General features: G+C 45.9%; 1 protein-coding gene across 7 annotated transcripts in view; it reads right to left on the bottom strand.

Annotated features, from left to right (window-relative positions):
• Positions 1-1681: 1681 nt before the first annotated feature.
• EIF4G3 (eukaryotic translation initiation factor 4 gamma 3) overlaps positions 1682-23239 on the bottom strand; it is a 101320-nt gene continuing 79762 nt past the window's right edge. For all 7 annotated transcript variants that reach the window (XM_062507368.1, XM_062507369.1, XM_062507375.1 and 4 more), the window contains 14 exons: positions 22098-22230; positions 21027-21121; positions 19372-19465; positions 18698-18815; positions 17147-17370; positions 15840-15955; positions 13710-13882; positions 11511-11636; positions 10471-10552; positions 8579-8677; positions 7609-7755; positions 6426-6507; positions 4897-5043; positions 1682-3986 (listed from right to left, as the gene is read on the bottom strand). In XM_062507368.1, the coding sequence (XP_062363352.1) occupies positions 3805-3986; positions 4897-5043; positions 6426-6507; positions 7609-7755; positions 8579-8677; positions 10471-10552; positions 11511-11636; positions 13710-13882; positions 15840-15955; positions 17147-17370; positions 18698-18815; positions 19372-19465; positions 21027-21121; positions 22098-22230 (1818 nt within the window). In that variant the 3' untranslated portion in view covers positions 1682-3804. The remainder of the gene's footprint in view (positions 3987-4896; positions 5044-6425; positions 6508-7608; positions 7756-8578; positions 8678-10470; positions 10553-11510; positions 11637-13709; positions 13883-15839; positions 15956-17146; positions 17371-18697; positions 18816-19371; positions 19466-21026; positions 21122-22097; positions 22231-23239) is intronic.

Below are 23239 nucleotides of genomic sequence, written 5' to 3'. Positions count from 1 at the left end.
ATCTGCTCCTGAACCTGAGGCATTTTTGGAAAATAAGGTAAAACCTGAACAGGTTGACACAGGGAGAGAGAGCACAGCATCCAGGATCAGTGAATTTCCTGATCTCATCCCCTGAAATGGCTGATTCCTTTCTGAAAATCCTTTCCTAGAAAGAAACCAGCCTTAGGCAGACACCCAGCCTGAAAATGTGCTGTTTGATGGCTTCAGGTTAGGGGACATTCTCAGTAATAAAGAGGGATGTAACCAATGCATCTGCTCCTTGCCTGTACCCCAGCCTAGGGAAAAGAAGGGTTCCCAACAGTATGAATGGTTCTAATGCCACTCTTCTCTGCTGAGCTGTGTTAACTCTCCACCACAGTCAGGAGCCTGCACACAAGATGTATTTAAATAGGATCAAAACTAGGAGACAAAACCTCATCATAACCTGCAGTATTTTTGGTATAAACCTGCTGCCCTCCCTGGTGAGGCTTTGCTGTAACATTAAGCCAGTGACCACTGCCCATCTCTTCTCACACAAAATGAAGGTCCTGTAAATCACATTCCCACAGGAACCTGTTTTAATTAATAATTCCCTTTTCTATTGCATCTATCTTATAGTTCTTTTGTATTTTAACACTGTTCACAAGAAACTGGTTACAAAGATCTTTCATGAGCTGCATCCTGAGGAGCCACAACCACCTACAAACCTGTGCTCTTCTAGAATGAAACTGGAAAGCAACTGGATGCAGTAAATACATAGCAAAGAACACAAGAAGAGCAGAGGAAGGAGTCAGGAGTTCTGCTCCTTGCAGTGACATTGTTGGGAAGCTGAAACCTTAGGTGACACACCCACAGCTGAAGACCTCAAGGCCTTGTGCATAAACTGCTCACAGCATCCAGCCTGCAGCTGAACTAACTTCAGAGAAACCAAAACCTGCCATGCTACAAACGCAACTGTGGGTAATTCTGAAAAACCACTCGTGAAAATCTCTGCAAAGTCCCTTCCTGGCCTTTGTAGGACACTAACAGGGCAAGTTCTCACCTCCTGGAATATCTAACAAAGGCTCTAAAAAAAAGAAGAAAGACTTTGTCACCTCACCTCTACCCACCTGCTGGCAATTCCCATTCCCTCCAGCCAGTGGTTTTCCAACCCTTTCAGCCAGAAGATTTAAGCCCCCCACACAGATTCCCCAGCCCTGACACAATGGATTTGCAGGGCTGTTCAAAGGCTCTACAGCAATTTTGTCCTGTCCAGTCCAAGGCAATGAGAGAGAAATCAGTCCTTGCACGGCTCTGCTGTTGCACACTCATGTTCCCAGCAGGCTCTGACACTGCCCATCCTGAAAGGAATTCCATTGTTTGCCCACACCGACTTGGCAAACATTTACCCTTTTTACATGCAATCTGGCATCCATTTAATTCAACTGTTTAACTGCTACAAACCACCATGTACTGCTCAAAGAAATGCCTTTTAGAAGAGCAACCACACGACCTTCTGCAGAGGTTTAGCAGGCACCCCTGGAACCCTGGTGAGTGGGGGTTCCATGGGGACAGACCTTTTGGAGACCTTGAGAGCCCATCCAAACCTCTGGGCCCAGTGGCGAGGCTGAGGCATTGCTGGATGTGGTACATGCAGATACATAAGCATATAGTAATGGTGAGAATATTTTTTTCTTTCTTTTTTTCTAACAAAACATCAGAGAAAAGTGTTTTATTGTTACAAAAAACCCCCCAAACAAACAAAAACAAAAAACCCAAACAATGCTCTAGTGTTTTAGGCCATGGATTCTCTAGCTCAGATTCATGGGGTGGAACTCCTTAACAGGGAAGTGTCTCATGGACATCTTCCCTCTGGCCACAACCAGGCACCTCCTCCCTTCCCCTTGGTGATCACATCACATAACATCCTCAGGCAAGTACAGCAATTGTTTACATGTAAAAGTAAGATTAGGAAAGTATTTAATGTATTTGTATCTTTTCTTCCCTTTTTTTATTGTTGGGGTTTGTTTGTTTGTTGTTTTTTGTTTTTTTTTTTCCAAAGAAGTGATTTAGCAGCTGGAAAGAAGACAGCATCATGTGAACAGTCAGTGCTGCAGACACCCTCAGAAAGTGCTCCACAGTGTACTCACGGTCCATGGCCCACAGTTCACAAACCACATTTCAGTGTTTCCCCAGCTTTGCAGAGTCCTTGATGGCAGGTGCTTCTTACAGTGAGAGCCAGCAGGTCATCTTTGGTGGCTGAAGAGACACGGGAGGGCCTTCCCATCCTTAGCAGCAGCTCGGCGGGGAGCAGCGTGGGGACCTGGGTCGAGCTGGGCACATGGGAAGGGCTTGCACGGCTGCGGTTGTGTCCCTGGCCGTGCTGGCCCTGTGCACACAGACCGGGCCGGCTCCACGTCGCTCATACACCCTTCCCTGGCGCTGGTCTCCTCCTCCGGGGCTCTGGCTGTGCAGGCACAGCGGCCACGGGGCTGTCGGATCTTGGCTCACACAGCTGCAACCTCCGGAGCTCCCCAGGGTCACAAGTCCCTGGATGACACCACTGGTTCAAGTCACACGAGACACGGCTGCCACATGGCTGGAGCCACCCAGCTGGGGTCGGGCACCGTCCACCCTGAGGTCACGTCCCAGCCTCGGGAACCAACTGCACCCGCGTGGCCCCGCAGCCACCGGCTGCTCCCTGGCTAGGGAGTTTCTCAGCACAACATCAAGCCCTTTTTTCCTTTCCGTTTTTAAACAACAATTCCTCTCACCCTTCATTTTTGGTAGTCACACATACAGACACACACTTGATGTACACAATTTGGGCCTGAGGACCTGTGGCATGCCAAGGAAGCCAGAACCGCTCAGGATGGTGCACACATTCAGCAGCTGTCAAAGGAGAAGTCGTTTTACTTTCTTTTAAACTTGCAATGTTTGTTTTTATTTTGTTCTTTATATTTTGAAAGTGGAAAGAAATAGTATTGAGTCAATTTCTTTTTTTCTTTTTTCTTTTTTTTTAAATATTTGTTCTATGTATTTACAAGCCTTAAAGTTGCTCTAAAGGTTCTCAAAGTATCACTAGTACTTTTTTCCCCAGGGTAGCATGGTTTTCAATGAATTATTTTCGGAGCACTCGGGTCCACAGCGGTTTTCTCAAATGCATTTTCCTTCAGATCCAAGGTTATGAATGGTTTGATTACTATTTTCTTTTTAAATTTCTGAAGCAAGCTGAGAGGCAGAAAAATCTGATGACAATAAAAAAATTTGATCTTGTCCTCATCTAGCTCACCCCAACCCCCTTCAAAGTTTTGTCTATTTATCATGCTTTGAAACAAAACTGAGGTGCATATGAATGGGAGGGAAATTTATTTCTTTGCTTTTGTTCTATTATACAATTTGTTTACAGAAACTGCAAATTTAAAAATTACACTGGCATTTGCAGTCCTTAAAATAATAAATTAAAAGTTTTCAACTTGTTTTTGTTTTTGCTAAACAGATTTGTTTTGCTGTGTGTTTTCCTAAGTATGAGTCCTTGTTTAAAAAGAAAAGATTAAAACAGAAAATATTTTCTATAAATAATACATGTATTTTGGTTTAGTGCTCCCGCCCTCAGATTTGAAGTTTACTTTTGTGGGTTTGTTTTCAAGTACCTTTTTGCCTCCATGATCACCTCGGTGTTTATCGGGCTTTACCTCTCCCACTCGTGCGTGTGTGGGACAAGGGGGGGTCTGTGAGAGAGAATTGGCCTTGCTGCACTGTGATTGGCGAAGACGTGAAACTTTTTAAAAAAATACTTAAATTGTTCCTTTTTTTGTTTGTTTGTTTTAAATCTGTATTTAAGTTTTAATTATCCTCTGACTCCTCTTCAGCCTCCCGTAGCCACGTGAAGAATGCTGTGACAGATTTCAGCGCTACTCCTTTCCCGTTCTGCTCTGCTGGGTCCTTGCTGCTTTCCCACTTGTAGAAGGCATCCTCCGAAATGACCTCCTCGTCATACAGGCAATCAAAAAACATCCGCAACAAATCTGCAGTAATGGAATAACAGGAGGGAACATCTGTCAGCTGTGGCTGCAGACAGAGACCGGCTGCAGATAAGGGGATTAACACTTTAAGGCGACCTCTTGGCACAGGAGGTGGCTAGACAAGGAAAACAAAGGGGTCTTACTCAGTTATTGCTTCCTGGCTGCTCACACTCAGGTGAAGGGGAAAACCGACCCCTCTGACACTGACAGAGGAGAGGGAAAGCTGGGAAAGCCGTTGTGGGAATATCCTATCTAGAGACTGGCTGGCAAGCAGGAACCACAGCAGCCCACCTCCTCTGGACCAGACATCTGGATTCCCTCCAACCCTGAATTTTTGTGGCTCATAAGGAGATGTAATGCCCAACTAATGCCACAAAGGGAACTAAGGATGATCGTGTTGGGTGTTTTGAGGCACTCTTGGGTTTTGTGCTGTATATTCCCTGGGAATCCCTGTTTCTTTGGCTACTCCCTTGCCTCTTGTCCCACAAGAGTTTTCTGTAGCGTCTCTGGCACAAAACTCATCAGCCGACCAACGCATATTATTCCCTCCAAGCCCACAGACATCTGTGGAGTAGTAATGCAGTAACAACACTCATACTCTCATATGCCCAGGTACTGCAAACTCAACAGATTATTTTTTACTGCTCTTTTTTTTTCCTCCCTTTTTATCAACAGAGGTTAGTCCTTCTTTCTGTGTGGCTGTTCACAGGAGCAACCAAAAGAAGAGCCAGCCTCTGGCCAAGCATTTGGGAACCTGAGCTGCTCTAAGAAGAAGTTGGGATCTAGACAAGCTGAACCCACCCAGCTTCTCTCATTTGCTACCTACAAGGTAAGGAAAAGTACATCTTCCTGTCTCCCACAGAACCCCCTTTCCTATGTAGGCTTAAATCCCCAGCACAGAGGCAACACTTACTAGGAGGTTGATCAAGTTTTACTATTGATGCTTGTAGTGCATAAAGTGCTTGTAGTTCCTTCTCTGTGTCTGAGTCCAGGTATTTGAGTAAGATGGGCACTCTCTGTTTGATAACAGCAGTGTCCACTCGGAAGCTGGAAGAGTCCGCTGAGAGGAAGAGGAGAAAGCAGGGTCAGCTTGGCACATGGCAACAGGGACATGTCTTTGACTGCCTTTACTTACGCAAACAGCAATCACTAACACAGATTCAAGTGGAGAGAAAAGGAGGATGAGAAACAACAGGAAGTATTTCTGGCTAATGGCTATTTCCGGAAGTTTTGGTCCTTACAGTTCCCAAGTTCAGACACTGCCTGCAGTGACCCCAGCTCTAACACATGCAGAAGCAGCACAACCTTCCTTTGCAGTGCAAATTGTGTGTCCACAGGCAACTGCATTTAGAAGGTTAGAAGGTTTTTATGAATTTTTTTTTTTAAATACCAGGGCAGAAACAGAATCCTAAGTTGCACATATTAAAAAACCATAAATATATAAAGTATATAAATTATATATATATAATATGCATTAGAAGTCCATCAGCCACAAGGATAAATTATTCAGCAGCTTTCAAGTAGATCATGCAACCCAATTAAGTGATATTTTGAAAAACAAAGAAAAAAAACTCAGGGTCAAGGTCAAAATTTAAACCACAGGACGATTCTCCTTACACAACAGGGAACCAACCCTTAAACATTGGAAATGGAGTCCTGTGTCACGTCCCTGTTAACACTAGGTGGCACGAGCAAGATTCTCTTCCCAGAGAGAGGAAGGAGCTGGGCTGTCCCTTCCCTCCCTCACAAGGTAGAATCCTGCCTGTCCCCTCCCCCAAATCACGACTCAGAGCAGAACCAGACCCTTTATAAGCACTACTTTCTGCTGTGCCAGATGGCAACAGTAAAGTTAAAAACCAATTGAACTGAGCAGATGTTTCTGGCTGCAGTGCTTTACTCAACCCCACCCCCGCGAGGGCCCAAGGCTCACGTGTCTGACTCAGGAGCCCTCCCTTTCCTGTGGTTCCAGCTGTATAGTCAGGCAATCCACATAAATCACCTTTCCAAAATTTAAACTTTGGATATAAAACTCTACAAGCCTGAGCCCCAGACTGGCTTCTTCCTGCAGCCCACGCTGGGCTGCCCACACATCTTTGCTGACACAGGAGTGGAAATGTTAAATGCCTTAATGAAGATTTCAGTCTCACCTTCGTTAAGAAAATCAACAAACAGCCTGGCATTACCCAGCGCTGTCTGAAACCCCTGCTCATACAAGGTCACTGGGACACATCAGAGTCACCTCAGGAACAATACACCTGACAAAGCACTTGGCTGACACATGGGGAAGGGACACCCTGCTCTCAGGCACAATCCCAAATGATGGAAAAGCCTTAGTGTGATAAAAACCAGCCTTGGGCAGGGAAATGTGATATAAACCTGAAAAATACCAAATAATTCTTTGCAGGTTTGGTTTGTGTGATGTTTACACTGCAAGTTACTCACCTATAATAGCTGCTTTACAAACTGCTGTCATTAAAGCTCTAAGGAATGTAGGTGAACTCATCTGGTTTTCATCTAAATTAGCCTGGAATCAAGAGTAAATGGACCAGTTAAAAACACTGCAAAACTCCAGCGCTGAATCTGGCAGCAAGTCCAGGCTCAACTGCTGTTGCTGCAGCACACACCCAGCTCACCCTGGCAACACTCGGCTTCCCCACTCACTCCTTGAAACTCCCTCAGGGATGTGAAGAGGCAGCACCAGTTCCCGTGGAATCCACGTGCTACTGAACACCTCCACAAGGAGCTGTTTGCCTGCAGAACCAAACCAGCCACACTGGGCTCCTGCAACACCCTTACAGAGTTTCAAAGAATTTCAGGCTTTTCCAACAAACTTTACGGCATGCTCCTTGGGTGGAGATTGTTTGTTTTGTGGAAGAAATTCAGGGAATGGCTGTGGAACCTGTCCAAGGGTTCAGACAGCCTGTGGGTGATCCCAGATTTCCAGTGCTGCTTTCATTCCACTCTCAACTCCTCTAACAGCAGTGGAAAAATAACATTTCTAACCCACTGCTCTGCCACAGAAATAACTGAAGCTGACCAAGATTTAGTGTAAGCACAGATGTAAATGCATAGGTTGGGTATAAATTCAGACACTAAACATCTGAGTTAAATAAGAAAATCAACAAATCAACAAGAAAATCAGCCGGACTGAGAGCAAAGACCAGTGGTTTGACAGGCTTTTTCCACTTTTTCTTTATTTTTATTTCCTCTTTACAGTGCCTGGCCCAGTGCACTGGGAAAAGGTGCTCTCAGTAACTGCCCAGGATATTTTTACAGGGGGAAATTTGGTGTGGTCGTATTGGAAAAAAGTAGTGAGAAGCTTCTCTTCCCTGTTATCTGAAGAAACAATGTAGCAGTGTACATCTAAAATGTACCAAGTGGCAGAAGCAGGATATTCAGTGCCAGAAAGACTACAGTATTTAAAAAGTTATACAGTTAATACAGGTAAAAATCTTTCCGGAAGCTTACTCTTACATACGGATTATATTTTAGATTTTAATTCTTTGGAAGTGTTGATTGCTCAGACCAAATCCTCACAGTGACCCATACCCTGAGATGTTCAGACCAGAACATATTTACAAAAGCAGTTAAACAGTCTGCAGGGAGGGTGAAAATCTCTTTGTACCTCTACCCAATCAAAGATTTGTTCATCATTCGCCTTGTCCTCAACAATGAGTTTTTCCAGCTGCTTATTCAGCTCTTCCGCAGAGAGTTCTTTCTCTGAAAGTGCTTCTGAGGAACTGGAACAGTCAGACTCCGTGAACTCCAACTTCTGCAACACCACATGTGATGATGAGAATTAGTGAAATGTACTTTCCTCGGCTGAATTACACCAGATTGAAGCAGGAAACTACATTTAATTCTGCTTCCTGGAATCTTTCAGCTGCTCAGTTATCATTACAACAATATAAACTTTCCCTGTTCCAAAGGTTAGGAAGCATTTTACAGACACATGGGAACTCCATTATCCAGCAAAGACAATGAGTAACCCCAGGCAGCTCCAGCTCTGCACAGCAGAGCACAAAATCAAGTGTGTGTTGCCCAGCTGGAGCTACAGGGGCTGGAATGCAACAACCAGAGTTGGCATTGGCTCAAAGGAATTGCAGTCAATGCTCCAGTTCCTTGAAAACTGTGACAGAAGAGCTGCAGTCCCCTCAGCAAGGCCCAGGCCACGGTAATAATTTCATTTCCTGTAGCAATTCCAAAGTGTCAGAATAGGGCAGGGGCTCACTTGAAGCTCCAAAGAAAGACAGTGACTTCCTGAGGAGCAGCACCAGCAAGAGCTGAGGCGCCTCCATCAGTCCTGGCTCCCTCCAGGATCATAATCTAAGGTGGTGTGAGTGAATGGCTGCCACCATTAATTGTGGCCCTTCTGCTGATTGTCTGCCCTTGCTCCAAAACTCATTATTAACGTTGTTTACCCAGCTGGAGAAACAGGTCACCTAGAGGAAGCCAGGTGAGTGAACATGTGTGTCTGGGAGCAGTGGGGACAGGCTTGTCTTCCCTGTCCTTCAAAAGGTGGTGCTGAAATCATCTACCCCAACTTCACCCCATATTCCAACTGCACATAAGAACGGGAAATGATCTGAACTCACTTGTTCCACGAGAAAGGTATGTACATCCTCCCCTTCAGGCAAGTAGTCCTTCCAACTGAGGCCAGACTCCCTCCATAAGGCTCCCACTTTCTTATGGCTCTGAAACACAAGTAGTTTGTTCATTTAAAGAGCTGAAGGACACCCTGGGAGCTCACAGGGGCCGGAATGGTGCAGCTGTGTCAGGAGGAATAAAGGACAGTTCAGCAACCCAACAAACGCCTGGCAATGAGTGAGAACATCTGGAGACCCCGTGCAAGAGACACCACATGTGCAATCCCCCCGGGTATGCACATCTTGTCGGGTGGGCAGCGCCTCGTGACAGGGAATGGGCAATGCAGAAGTGACACAGGGGGCTCGCAAAGACCTCCAAGGTTCCCCAGGAGCAGTGACATATGGAACAGGGTACTTTCCCACAGCCTGACACAGAGCTGCTGTGGGTGACTCAGACCCTTCTCCTGACCTACTCCATGACTCACACTCCCTTGCCTTGACAGTAAGGCTCTGGCAAATTGCTCCTTTGAGAAAATTCCTCATTTACACGCCTCTTTTCTGCATACAGACCAAACCTCAAATTCAGGCACATAATCCCAAATTCTCTCCTCAGTTCCTAGAGCTTGTGCAAACCTTGAGAGCAGTGCCTCTAAGCACAGACACATCAGCCTTTTGCAGCCTCTAATTTCACACTGACCTTTGAGCCTCCTACCTTAGAGAGCACAGTTCTGACACACACAGTTCTGATAAGAATAAAAATGCTAAGCACAACCAGGTCTTTTCACCCAAATGCTTTGCCAAAGTTTCACCTTATAGCACCTGTTCACAGGAGATTGCTGAGTAGCCTAAGCCAAGCTGAGAAATGCAAACTGATTTTAAGTTTACAAAGCAGATTACAATTTTCAGTTTAAAATACAGGTTGTTAAGATCCAACCGCATAGTTCGTGCTCTGATCCATCAAGATCTCGATTAGATGGCTGATGTTCCACTGAAATACCCAAGTCCAAGTCTTGGCCTGGACAAGATCTAATCAGAAAGCTGTGGCAGAAACAGAGACCCAAGGCTGGACTTCCACACCCAGAACACAGCAGCTTTTCTTTCACAGAATAGTTAAAAAAAAAAAATGGAAGTTGACTGTCCAAACAAGCACAAGACTAAAATAAATAAATAAAAAGTCACTCTTTGCACTGTTGGACTGAAATGCTCCTCGAACATTCAACCTTACTTGAATGCATGCTTGAAAAAATAAAAAAAAAGGAGAGTGAGGGATTTTACAGGGTTGGAATTAGACACTATCCAAAGTGCAGGATTTAGCTGGATCAAAAAAAAAAAAAAAGACAAAAATGGAAACGAGTTATAGGGAAACCACCAAACTGGTTGGACACACAGCTGTGAGGTGTGAAAGAGAGCTCTCGGAGTCAAGGGGTGAGGAGGTGTGACTACCCCAGTGCTGGGTGAACCTCAAGAGTCGGCAGGTTTAGTTTGGATAAGCACAAAGCAGTCTGAGGCCATCGGAAGCTTATCCGAACCCTGAGAACCTCTCCGGTCTGCAAGAACAGTTCTCTCGCAAGATTCCCGGCACTTGCTGCTTCTGGTCAGCCCAGAAATCCCTTGAGCATGTCCCTCTTGCAGTATTTCAGCACTCTTAGCTTCTGGGAGAAGCCAGGTGCAAAGGTACCTGCAAAAGGGAAAAGTGATGAGAAAACAAAAAGTTAACTCAACTTTTTGGAACCTTGTAAGGATTGGTTGGAAACTGGGGGTGCAAAGCAGGTTTCCTAAGTTATCTGGACTGGCTGGCCCATCCCTAAATGTCCTCACGTGGGAATGGTGTAGGTTTCATGCATGAACACGAGCGCTGCATCCACTCCTCCCTCCGGAGGACAGGAGCACTGGGCACTCACCATTTGTTTGCATAGAAGGTGCAAGATTTCAGCAAGCAAGACGCCGGCTCTTCCCACAGGAAGCAAGGGTTTGCTAAATTCTCTAGAATGAAAGAAAAACAGGTGTTTTTCCTTTATAATTTGTATTTGGAATGCAAATCCAGGGGTAGTGATCAAACTGAGGCAGGAAATCACCTTTAACTTCTGTCAGGGAGGAAAGATTTGATTAATCCAGCACTGCTGATAAAACATTCAGTGATGCAGTGACCTTGTCACAAAAGGGCTAATTACAAAGACCTGAATTTTACATCCAAAAGTATGTTATAGTTAATGTCAAATCCACTCATTTTTTTGTGATGCTGTATTTGGGTAGAGGGAAAATACTTTCTTAATATACTGGCAATAGAAATAGAAACCACTCGCAGTTAATCCCCAAATATGTAAGGACATATAGAACATACAAGAATTCTGGTCCAGGGAATTGTTTCTGGTCTTGCAAACAAGGTTTTGTGTCTGTTTAAGGCAGTGCCCAGGTGGCAGAGACACAGAATCCCATAGTTTGGGCAGGGACACCTTCCACTATCCCAAGTTGCTCCAAGCCCCGTCGAACCTGGCCTTGGACACTTCCAGGGATCCAGGGGCAGCCACAGCTTCTCTGGACACCCTGTGCCAGGACCTCCCCACCCTCATGAGGGGGGATTTATTCCAAATATCCCACCTAACCCAGCCCTCCTTCAGTTGCCCCTCTGAGATACCTCACTCTCTGCAAGTCTAATTAATTCCCAGAGTCTGTGCTCCCAAATTCTACAGCACTGACAGGTATTTTTAAGCTCAGCTGAAACAAACAGCAGACTTATGGGTAAAACCCTTCTCCAAGGGTGAAAGCACCAAGCTCCTTTCCCAGCAGAGCTCTCAGGCTGGTGTGGGCCCCCAAGGAAGTGCAACAAGCTTTCCATCAGCTCCTGTGGGGAGCTGAGCCTCCAGCACTGCTCATGCTTCACCTACTGATGGAAACCATGATGAGTAGACACTACAGGCACAGCTGGGAAAGCACCACTTACTGTATAAGTTCTCTCATAGAGATTCCTCCTTCTTTTAACACAGGGGTCACCAACTCAGCCAGGTACAACCAGATATGGGGTATATCTATGGCCATGTCATCTGCCATCTCCAGGGTCTCAGAAAAACTTTAGAAGGAGGAAAAAAGAAATCAAGTATTAAATAAAATTTGAGACATTTCCTTCGAAGAAATCTGCACCTTAAAAATGTTTTGTAACACAAAAGAGGAGTGAAGAGAATCACAAAGGGTTTTTTTTACCTTTGTTTTTGTTATTGCCATTTAATGCTTTTGGCCCTTCCAAACTGACAAGACTGAATTTCTCCATGCAGTAATATTGAGAATATGTGGAAAGGACACCACCTTTTGTAGATCCAACAGATATACCCAGGAAACCTCCAGTTATAATAATTCTTATATCCCAGTACCAAATAATTTGCTAAGCAGTAACATCTATAAAACTAAAAAGCATTTTTGTCTGTATATATAAACAATCAAGTAAATGAAACTTTCTTAAAAATATCCAAACATTTAAAGAAGGGGGTTAATCCTAACAGAATTCCAAATGTAAAGTAAGCAATGAAATGTCAGTAAATAAGAGCTCAGAGTTCAGCAGAGAAGTTTCTATCTGCAGCAGGAATTACAGGACTGCTCCCCAGTGAAGCACTTTCCAGAATGGCTCAAAATTCTTCTTTCCCATGAAAACTTTGCAGGTGACCTCACTTCCCATGCCTGAGAGATGGTAATTTTTCTGCTCTCCTGCCAGTTTCTGTCATGGTTAGTTTCTCCCTGAAAACCTTGAGAAGGCTGGTGTCCTATTTAGTGACTATAAATCCATGTTTTCTCTCATGTTTCAAACCAGAAACCACCTCCTTTGCTTTGTTCTTTGCATCCTCTGCTGCTCCTCCAGCCCTTCTGCCAGAAATTGTTTTCCTTTTGTGCATCTTCCCAGACATGGGCTGGGACCAGTGTTCATCCTGTGATCCCTCATTACATGTTCACTTCTCCTGTGTCAGTAGGTGAGGTGGTTTTTGGTCTCCTCAGCACCCACTGAACACCACTTGCCCTTCCCTCATCATCTTCAGGAGTTGTTTCACATTGTTTATGTCACATTCAGAGCACAGATCTCAATATTTCATCAAGATCCACTTATCCAAACTCCAGGAAACTCAAGAACAGCTTCAATCACAATACATTTTGGATATGTATCACCTCAAATGAGTCCCTTTGACCATCAGTGCTGTGTGGACACAAGTGTATTCCCTGTGCATATAGATCTTTTCAGCTGTTGCATATGGTTTTGAGCTCAGGCTGCCTAAACCCTTCCTGTGAGCTGAAATTCAGGAAGAGGCACGGGTGCAGGGAGTTCCCTGTTGGGAGCAGTCGGTGGTACCACAATGACAGGGATTCAAATTAAAGCCAGACAGAGCCAACTTCTAGAAACTCAGTGCTGAAGAGTTACTTCATCTGCTCCTTCCGTGCTGCATTTGTGGCTATCCCTGTTTTATCCCTCTTGCTCTGCACCCCAGTGAGGACTGAGTACTGCCAGGGACTTCCATGGGAACAGGGATTGTTTTAGGACTGGACACCAGGCTGGGAACACAAAACTCAGGGAGCTGAAATGAGCCAGGAGCCAAAACTCGGGTCTCTTGAGGCAGGTCCAACCCATCTGCTGCATATTCTCCTCCTGAGTCCTTGAGGATTTGGCTGCTCCAGCTGAGGTGTCCTGAGAAATGGCATCATGTGGGTGAAGCCTTTTTCCCAGTGGGAGAGTGGCTGAGGCTCTGTGGGTGCGCGGGAGCTCAGGCTACAGAGCTCCCAGGTACTGATGTGTGAAGGATTCTGTGTGTCCTCTTCCACTTACATTCAGGGATTTGAGAAAGGCAAACAGGGCAAAATGCAGCACAGAACAGGGATCTGAACACACACATTTAAACAGACACCTACAGATCTGCTTCAAAATAAAAGCTGATATAAATATGAACATATTTATGTTCACTAAAGCATATGAAACACTTTAGAATATATTACAATATTAATATTTCTTATAAATACACCCAGATGATAACAGTCCTTCCAAAAGAACGTGTGTAGAGGGCAGGATACCAAAACAAGGTGGGAGAGCATTTCTCTGCAGCTCAGCATCCATTTGCAAGAAACACTGAGGAAGAGAATCTGTGGATTCCCTGTGCAGAATACCAACCCCTTGAAGAAATCCTGCTTGCTCAGCTTTCCTGACTGCACCAGCTGATGTAACAACTGGCCCATGTGATCCCTGGTGATCTGACTCCGCTCCAGCGTGGACTCCACGCCTACGCGCACGAACACGGGCAGCAGGTTCTGGGCACTCAGCTCCTCCACACACTGCATGGCCTCCTGTGGAACAACACACATCAGTCAGCCCTCAACTGAAAAGCAGCAAAAACACGGCACAGGAGTATTTTCCGCTGTAACATTGGGGATTTTTTATGAAATGAGTATTTAGTGAGGCTTCCAGGCAGTGTTGAATTAGGCTGTGGAACCTCATCACAAAATAATAAGAAAACCCAACACTAACAGCATAATGGAATTTATACCACTCAGGTAAGAATTTTTAAAATACAAAATCATATTCCAGGGCTGCTTGGTGAAATGGTAGGAGCTCTTTTCTGGATGCCACCAAAACACCTATTACTGCATCAAACATCAAGCCAAGTCAAAAAAAGGGTATCAGGTCAGATTTCTTACTGATCTGACCTGGCACAAAAGCTTGTGTTACAAACCCACAGCCCATCAAGAAACAGAAAATAGCTGGAGAGCACTTGGAGAAAGATTTCCCCTTTCTAAAGCTCCTACTTTCTGACTTAAGCATTTTGCAACCTAAACAAAGAAAACAATCAGAGACTTTGAGAGCAGCTCTCAAAGTCCCACATCAAAAATCTCCATTGCCATCATAAGGACCTTCCAGTGACCTTCTGGGTCCAGCCCACAGATTTCAGTAGCATTCCTGACTACAGGCACCTGCTCTGTGACTAGTTATGCCTTGAATTACCAAGACCTGGCAGCCCCAGATGTGTTTCCTCAGGCCCTGTATGGCTTTTTCCTGCAGGTCAGGAGCCTGGTGGCCCCAGGCTGTTACCAGGGTCATAGCTCAGTCACAGTCTGAGCTCATGGTCAGGTCAGATTGGGGACCAAACACTGCAAAGGGCCAATCCTCTGCTCTATACAGCAGGAACTCACTCACAGGTGGCTGCAGAACACAGTTGAAGCACTTAGTCAGAGCTTTGTTGCATCTGAAGAGCATCAAGAATCCCCCAGTACCAAGTAATTCCTGAAGCAAACAAGCTGCCTCGATTCCATGGACTTTTAATCAGCCCTGCCCTATCTAATGCAATTCAGCTCCATTTCCAGCCAGCCACAGAAATACATCACTGTATTTGCAAACAGGGAACCAATGTGGCCCCTTCACCACAGGCATCCAGGGGGAGCCTTTGGAGTCCATCAGAAGCAGGAAAAAGAGCAGAAACTCCTTGGCTCACCAGCCCTGGGTCCCAGGCCAGCTCACTGCCAGTCAGAGCAAGGTTTTTCCTCTCCACATCAAGTATTTAATAATTTATCCCAATAATTAGATGTGAACCCTAAACAATCTATCATGAGAATATTCCTCTTTCCAGTTATTAATTGGAAGTTCAGTGAAATGGAAGCAGCAACTCTGCTTTTAGGGTACTAAACCAGCAGCTCCGAAGTGCTGCCATTTCAGACTTTTCAGGTTTTAAAATTTATTTCAGTAAAGATCAAATGAAGCAGTTTTGCAGCCAATGTAACACTTCTTGCAAACTCCCTGGATGAGCAAAAAAACCCATTTACAAGGGGAAAAAAATCCTTAAAAAAAAATTGCTTAAGTGATGACAGCTGCTCAGTAATTTCCATTGTTTATTAAAATGCTCTGGAGTGGTTTGTTCAATATTTAGTATTGCTTTATCTGCCTCCAGATCAGAACAGCACGATTTGATAACTAAATGAAAACCTCTGTTTATTTTCCCACTAGCTTTTCTGCTTCCAAAATTGCTGGTATTATGTTGCTGCTCAGTGATTCATGACAGATACACATCCATCTCGCTACTTAAAACACACAGGCTGGGCTATTCTTCGTATTACCAGCAGGGCAGAAAACAAGCTTGGGAGATAACTGTCCTGAGAGTGCTCATAGAGCTGCTGCTGCTGCCTGGCTCTGTCCAGCCTCACCACTTCTGCTGCCTCTGTGTGGGCTGGGTGCTCACAGAGACACATCCTGGAGAGAAATCACTGCAGCCCCCTGGAGCTTTCTGTTAAGTGAGCTTTTCATCTTGCTTACCTTAAAATCATTAATATGCAAGAACTCATCAATGATAGATTTGCATTTTCTCTCTATTTCCTCTTCTGATAGTGAAGGCTTTTCTTGTACAGGAGCTTGGGGAGCTTCTGGCTTGGCTGGTGGAAATACAACAACAAAAATGTTTGGAAAAAGAACATCAGCATTTTAGAGATGACATTCTGAGAACAGAAATCACTAGGGCAGGTGTGTCTCCTCTCCCATCCTCAGGCACAGGGCAGTTCTTAGATGGGGCTTAGAGCAACCTGGGATAGGTGGAAGATGTCCCTGCCCATAGCAGGGGGTTGGCACTGGATGAGCTTTAAGGTTCCTTCCAACTCAAACCGTTCTGGGATTCTGTGATCCTTTCCTGGTTACTTTCCCCCATATGAACTCCCAGTATTTGTGTAACTTGACCTTGCAGGATCACAGCTGGCAGTGGCACAGGTCGAACACCTTCAAAGCTCTGCACCGACATTAAATAATTAAATGGGAGCTGTTGCAGCAAAGTTAAAATACGCTGACTGTGATGGGCAGCAGCCCAAGGCAATCTCCCAGTCACATACCAAAACCCTGGTCCCCATGCATTGACTACAACACCCTGAAACTTCAGGATAAGCCTGTGCTGTGGCAGTTGAGGTGTTTCCCTCACTGCAACAGTTTCTAGATGTTTCCCAGGGAAGAGCTGAATGCTGTCCTTGCTATAACGATTCTGTCCACTGGGAACATCACCCTAAGAGTCCCCATTTTCTCACTAACAGATCAGCCCAGGCTGGCAGGAGGGAAAAGCAGGAGTTGCAGGACTGACAAGGTGACACCCTGATGGGTGCCACCATCCTGTGCACCAGGCCCGGCTCAGAAGGAGGGCTGGCAACACCACCATGCTAAAAACCTGCACCATCTGTCCTGGACCCAAATCCCTGCCCTGCCCTGGGAAATGCTTGAAAAGGGTAGATATGGCTTTACTGGGCACTGAAAAGCATTCCTGAAGAACTGACACTGATCTGGGGGACTTTGTGACCAGAAGCCAGTGGGACAGTGACAGGAGAAGACAGGCAAGACAATGCCATGGGGCGTTGTGCTGGCACCTGCAGCCTTTCAACTCCACTGGATCCTATGGAGGAGCTGGTGAGAGGGGTAAGCCCAGGCCTGCCTGATTCAGCTGTGTCACCCAGCTCTGGGAGGTGCATCCCAGCTGCAGCAGCCTGACAGCGTCCTGCACAGACACACCTGTCACTGCTCGCGACAGATTCTCCCTTGTGCCTTTCCATGCATTCAGCAAGACTCCCCGAGCACAGAGGAGCCATTACCAGATTCCTTGGTTTTGTTCCTCTCAGCCTCGGTGCTGTTCCTGTCCATCTCCATGCCTCCTGTCAGCTGCTTCACAGTCTCCAGCATCTCCCTGCGCTGCTCCTCCTGGGCCTGGTTGTCCAGCAGCAGCTCCTTGCTGCTGCTGCCCCGGAGGAAGGTGTTGGGCCGGGACAGGGAAGGTGGCAGAGCTTTGTCATTCTTCTCTCGGCCCGTGCTCCCGCGACTGCCGAACAAGAACACGCTTAGAGGTTAGAAAAGGTACTTGAGGGCTTCACTGTAAGAAAAAACCACCCCTGGAGCCCCATGGGATTGTTGATTCCATTTCTTACAGCTGTACCTACAAACAAAAGTAACTCAATTTCAGGGATGCACAAACACAAATACTCAGAGTGGACAGGCACAGCTAATGCTTCCTAGCGAGCACATGGAAAAGCAATGTTCTACAGTGCCCATTTTATACATGGAATAGTGAATTTTATAACACAAGGACTCTGTTCTACTTTGAAATGGTGTGAGAGCTTTAGATTAAATGTAACAAAGAAATTCCTCCCTGTGAGGGGGGGTGAGGCGCTGGCACAGGGTGCCCAGAGCAGCTCTGGCTATCCCTGCATGCCTGGAAGTGTCCAAGGAACAGCATGGGATAGTGGAAGGTGTCCCTGCCCATGGCAGAGGGTGGGAATGGGGTCATCTTTCAACTCTCTCCAACCTAAAACATTCTGTGATTCCATGAGAGTTGTATTTTTTACCCATTCATTGAAAAATACTTCCCTAACAGTGAAGGCTCCCAACAACAGGTGACAACGATCTGTCCTATTAATTACTGTGTTAATGTGTAAGATGGGCAGAATTATGCCAAAATGGAATAATTTCCAGGTAAGTCCAAGTTTTACTTGAAATTGGAGGGAAAACATTAGAGGCACAACTCAGGAAAACATTTCAGCAGCTTGTGTGCACTGGAAGGAAGATCCAGTGACATTTTAAATGAACTGTACATTTATAAACCATGTCTACAGTTAATAAATTATTGAGGGTTAATACATGTTTCATGCTTCAAGCTGGAGTGGTTGCAGCCCCAAAGGAATTGGAGTGAGAGAGAGGCTCTGCAGTTTTTTGTTGGATGCAAGAGCACAGGCAGGTCACACTGCTGGGAAGGGTCAGACATGGTTTTCTGCTGCATTTCTGCCAGGTTTTAGGTGTGTTCTCTTGGATAAATAAACCTACTGACCTGGTTGAATTCACAGCCATTAAATCCAACCAATTTATTACTACATTTTATCTGAAGAGTTTTTAATCTGTTAAACGTAACTACCCTTGGCTGAAGGGTGAAGTGGAAACAAAAACATTCATCAAAAAGGTTTTAAAAATTAATTCCACCTCTCTCTCCTATGATATTATAAGATAATATAATCTTATGTGTTTGAAGCTAACTCAGAGGGGGAAAAGGACCCAGCCATTCCTGGAAAAGCAAGGAATTCTCTTCTTTCTGAGTGCTGGTACCCAGAGCAGGGGGTACAAAATGCAGCAGTGAAGAGCGATGGAATGATACTCACCTCGTTAAGGCCCTGCGAGATTCTAGTTCTGAAGATGCAGATGAGGCAGATACTGGGGAGACTGGAGGCTGCAGGGCAGAAAATCTGTTCAGACTTGTGGCACTTGGTCGCAAGGAGTCTGGAGATCGTGAAGACAACACAGAGCAGAGCAACAAGGTCAGGACTGCTGATACTTCAGCATCACTGAGCAGTTCAGCCAGAGCTATTTCAGAGCTATGGGGACAGAACTGCAGGAAAAGGCTGGTCCTGGCCCACTTTAACCCTTCTTGTCAGGAGGTCACACACAGGGGGAGGAGAGGAGGCTGAGCAGAGCCCTCTCTGGGGGCTGCAGTTCCTCCCAAGGGGCAGCTCTGACCTCTGCCCTGTGAGCGGGGACAGGAATAAGAAAAAGTCTGGAGCTGTGTCATGTTTAGGCTAGACATCAGGAAAGGCTCTTCCCCCAGAGGGTGCTGGCACTGCCCAGTCTCCCCATGGAATGGGCACAGCCTTGAGGCTGCCAGAGCTCCAGGAGCCTTTGGATAGGGTGGGATAGTTGGGGTGTCTGTGCAGGGCCAGGGGCAGGACTCTGATCCCTGTGGGTCCCTTCCAGCTGAGGATATTCCATGATTCTATGAACCCCACCCAAACCTGCTCTTTGGCAGCAAAGCAGAGGGTGAGGGCCCATCCTGACTTACCCATCTCGCTTGCCTTGGCTCCACCACTGCTGCCCTTTCCCCAGCTGCCCAACTGGGCTTTAGGCACGAGCTGAATCTTCTCATCTATTGTGGGCTGTAAAACAGGGCAGGACATACAATTACAAGAGCAAATCATACAGTTTAATAATAAATGGGAGATTTTTTTTGGCAATAATCCCAGTCTTGTGAACACCAAAATACACTTCACTTATTTTTGGAAGACCAAACTATGGCCCAAGACAGATGCCCAAACAACAAAGGGCATCACAAAGAGCCTCTTCCAAATGTCAGTGAGAGACATTCACAGTGAGCAGGAGCTTCTTTTTCTTGGGAATTCTGAAGCTCAGGAAGGTGAAAAAACTCAGTATACCCGTATTTAAAAGATGTTCAGTTTGTTTGTGATGTATAAACTGATTTCACTGTCCATCAACTCTGCAGTCATGGCTTTGTGAGGACTTGCAGGGCACCAAATAATCCAGAGGGCAAAGGACAACAACAGGTCATAGAATTTGGAGGGAAGAAGCTGTGTCTGGCAAGAAGAGAACATTGATTTTACAATGTTCAGTGGAGAATTTATTGACAAGGAGGTTGTGACCTCACAGATCTCAGGGGAGCTCCTCTCCTTCCAAAGCAGCTGCTGTAGAACCAGCTCCATTTCTATGGAACAAAGGAGAAGGGCTTTTCCCAGATGAGTTGTAAGCCCAGGCAGGAGGAGGTTGAACCTCTCCTGCTAATGAAGTTTTGGAGACTGTTTTATGATTTTCAGAAGGAACCCACTGATTGGATCTGCAGAAGGGCTGCAGTCTGTCCAGGTCCTTCTTTATAGCTCTCCAAGAATCCAGGCACTGTGTGTAAAACTTCAGGGTGAGTGACATTAAGTGGGACAAGGGAATATTTAGGAGTCAATGATTTATGCAAAGGCCAGACTTTTCCTTGGCAAGAAAACCCAGAGCTGTTCTGATACAAAGGAGAAATCTCCAACCTGAAGCAAGAAATTGCCCAGCCTGAAGCCTGGAAAACTGTCCCAAACCCACCAGTCCAATGGTGAAATAACAGGAAGATGCTCATCTGGAGGATGAATATGAGAATTTTTCACATGCTGGGGGATGCAACCATGCCACCAAGTCGAGAAACCTCTAAAAGCAGACACAGCTCTTCCAATTCTACTGGAGCCTCTACTGGAATGCTGCTGTTTGTGACACATCAAAGTGGATGTGGCCTCCCTGTTTTACTGAAGAACAGCATCAGAACAGGGTCTCAAGAACTTGAGGCAGCCAAGGATTTCCAGCAGGTATTTGAGACCCCCAGGTGATATGTTTGAGACACATGGAACATGGGTGCTGTGCTGCATCTCCATGTGACACAATACCCTGGCTCACATTTTCATCACCAAATAAAATGCAGATTTTCTGACTGTGAGAGCTTCTGGATTACTAAAAGGACACTGTGAACCTGAGAAAGAAAGTCTGCACATTCCTTTCCCTCCAGACAAAAGAGGAACATCCAGAAGATAATGAAGCTTGATTTACACACAGGGTTAACTCTGAGGATTTAAAATGTCCCAACCCCAAGCTTTGACCTGTACACATCATCCCGGTCCTTCCTGGACTAACAGATATTTTATTGCCCTGAAGGAGGCTTGTGCTGGCACCTACCTTGGTGATTTTAAGGAACTTGGTGGGGTCCAGCACTCTGCTGTTCTTTGCCCCCTGCACAGTGTTCCAGCCACCTTCGTCAACTCGTGGGACACCTGAGAATGACAAACAGAGCCACCCTCAGCTCATCCTGCTGCTCTGACTGGCAGGGTCCTGCTCAGGAACATCCTTCAGGTGGACATAATTTGCCTGCTGCCTGCTCACAGAACAGCCTGGATAGAACAACTCTCACTCCTTTCAAGGGCTGCTTTTGGAAGGGATGGTTCCTGGCTGGATTTCTCTGCATTCCTGTGGGTGCTGCACTTTCAGGAGCTCAGAGAAGGAGCAGGTGAGATGCCTTCCCTGACTAGAGCCTTACTCACCCCACAATTCCTGTAGCACTTGGCTGGTCTGACATGGAGCCCCTCAGGCACTCACAGGTTCCTCACCTCCTGGTGTCACTTTTAGGATAATTAGCCTACATGTATTTTCTTTACACCCTGTTTTCAAAGCACTTTCATTTGACAATCCTCAGTATTAAAAAATACCCAAAATTACTTTCTCCTTGCCCTGCTTTGTCCCAGTCTTCATTTTCCCAGTCACTCCAAATTCATCTTCAGATAGTGCCCTGAGGGCCAGGAGCAGTTTAAGGTGATGCCAAGACACTCCCTCACACAGAGTCAGCACCTCATGACTTTAACAATGAAAGACAACATAGTTACTCATGAAATGTTTTTCTCTTCAAATGAGACTCTGCAGTGAATGAGAATGGATGGCAAATCTGACCCTAAGTCATAACTGGTTAGAACAGACTTCTGGCAACCTGTCAAAAAATCAAACATAGTTTGCATGAATGGAAAGCTTAAGCACTGTTGGCCTGTGGTTGGTTATTTTCACCCATGAGATTTGCCCATGAAAATCCCCACAGCCAACCCACGGCAGATCTGTCCCTTTTCCAGCCTCTGTCATATATGCTCATTACACTTAGGAAAAAAAAAAATCACGGATTTTTTTCCTTTTTTGTGGGATTCCCTCTAAGGCCACTGTATGTGACATGAGTGACAAGAGCATCCAACTTGGCTTTTACTTTACCTGGTCTCCTCTTGTCTTTGGTCATGAGTTGTTGCACCTTCCTCTGCTCCTCCTGCTCTTCAATCTTGGCTTCTTTATGGATCTGCTCGATGGTCTTGGGGCCCTGGTCTGCTCTCCGTGACACCCAGTTGCACTGAGGAAGAAGCAAAAGAAACCAAACATGTGCTCAGGGAAACTTCCAGGGGAGCATCAAACACAGGAAATTTGAACATTGGGAACAAGGCCTCATCCTCCCACCCTTGTCATGCCTTAGAGGGGCTGGAGAAAATCATGTGGAGCTGGGACACATTATGGACATGGTTATCCCAGCATCAGAGAGCAGAGCCTTGTACTCAGGTACAGAGACTGCAACAAAGACCTGACTGAATTCAGGGCACGTTAACCCCCAGCCTGCACATTCCCAGCTTTTCTTTCAAGGTTCAGAGGAAAGAGAAAAGCTGCTGTCACCCTCTGTTTATGACTGATACCCTTGGTGGGAGCATTTCCTTCAAGCTTGAGGGGAAAAAATGAAACACTGAAAATACAAAAAAACAAGAAGTGACCGATTTTAAGTGGAGACAGGGCTTTGCACTCCAGGAATGGTGATGGCTGACACAGGAATCCTGCAGAGAGGAGCTGTCACTCCAAAACCACTTTCCTCACTTGATGTGTCTTTTCAGCCATGCAGTGCCCAGACCCTTCCAGCCCTGGAATGACCACACTGTCCCTTATCTTGCTGCAGCCTCATTACAGCTCTCATGGTAATTATCCACCTGCAGCCAAAATGGTGACTTCAGCCTCCACACAGCCCAAATCAGCTCTTCATGGGGAATTACATGTACTGGGAAGGTTTGTTCCACCCATGGTCACATCTTCACCTGCACAGTGAGGAGCCCCCTGCACCACACATGTACTGACCATGGCACCAGGACAACATGGAGACATTTCCTGGCTTTGAACAGCCAGACTTTGCAGACAAAAGGAACAGATCTCCCCCCTAACAACACTTGTGCCGTGAATCCCTGCTCTTGAATGACAGCTTATCCATCCTGGATATGGAAGGGAACATGACAGACTGGCATGAGAGCTGGGTGCCTTCACTTGGAGAAGGCCCCAGGGAGACCTTAGAGCCCCTTCCAGGGCCTAAAGGTGCTCCAGGAGAG

The sequence above is a fragment of the Cinclus cinclus genome, chromosome 23 (genome assembly GCF_963662255.1).
Source record: "Cinclus cinclus chromosome 23, bCinCin1.1, whole genome shotgun sequence".
Taxonomy (NCBI): Eukaryota; Metazoa; Chordata; class Aves; order Passeriformes; family Cinclidae; genus Cinclus; species Cinclus cinclus.
Note: the sequence above shows the minus strand (reverse complement) of the source record. Positions and strands in the feature narration are given on the sequence as shown.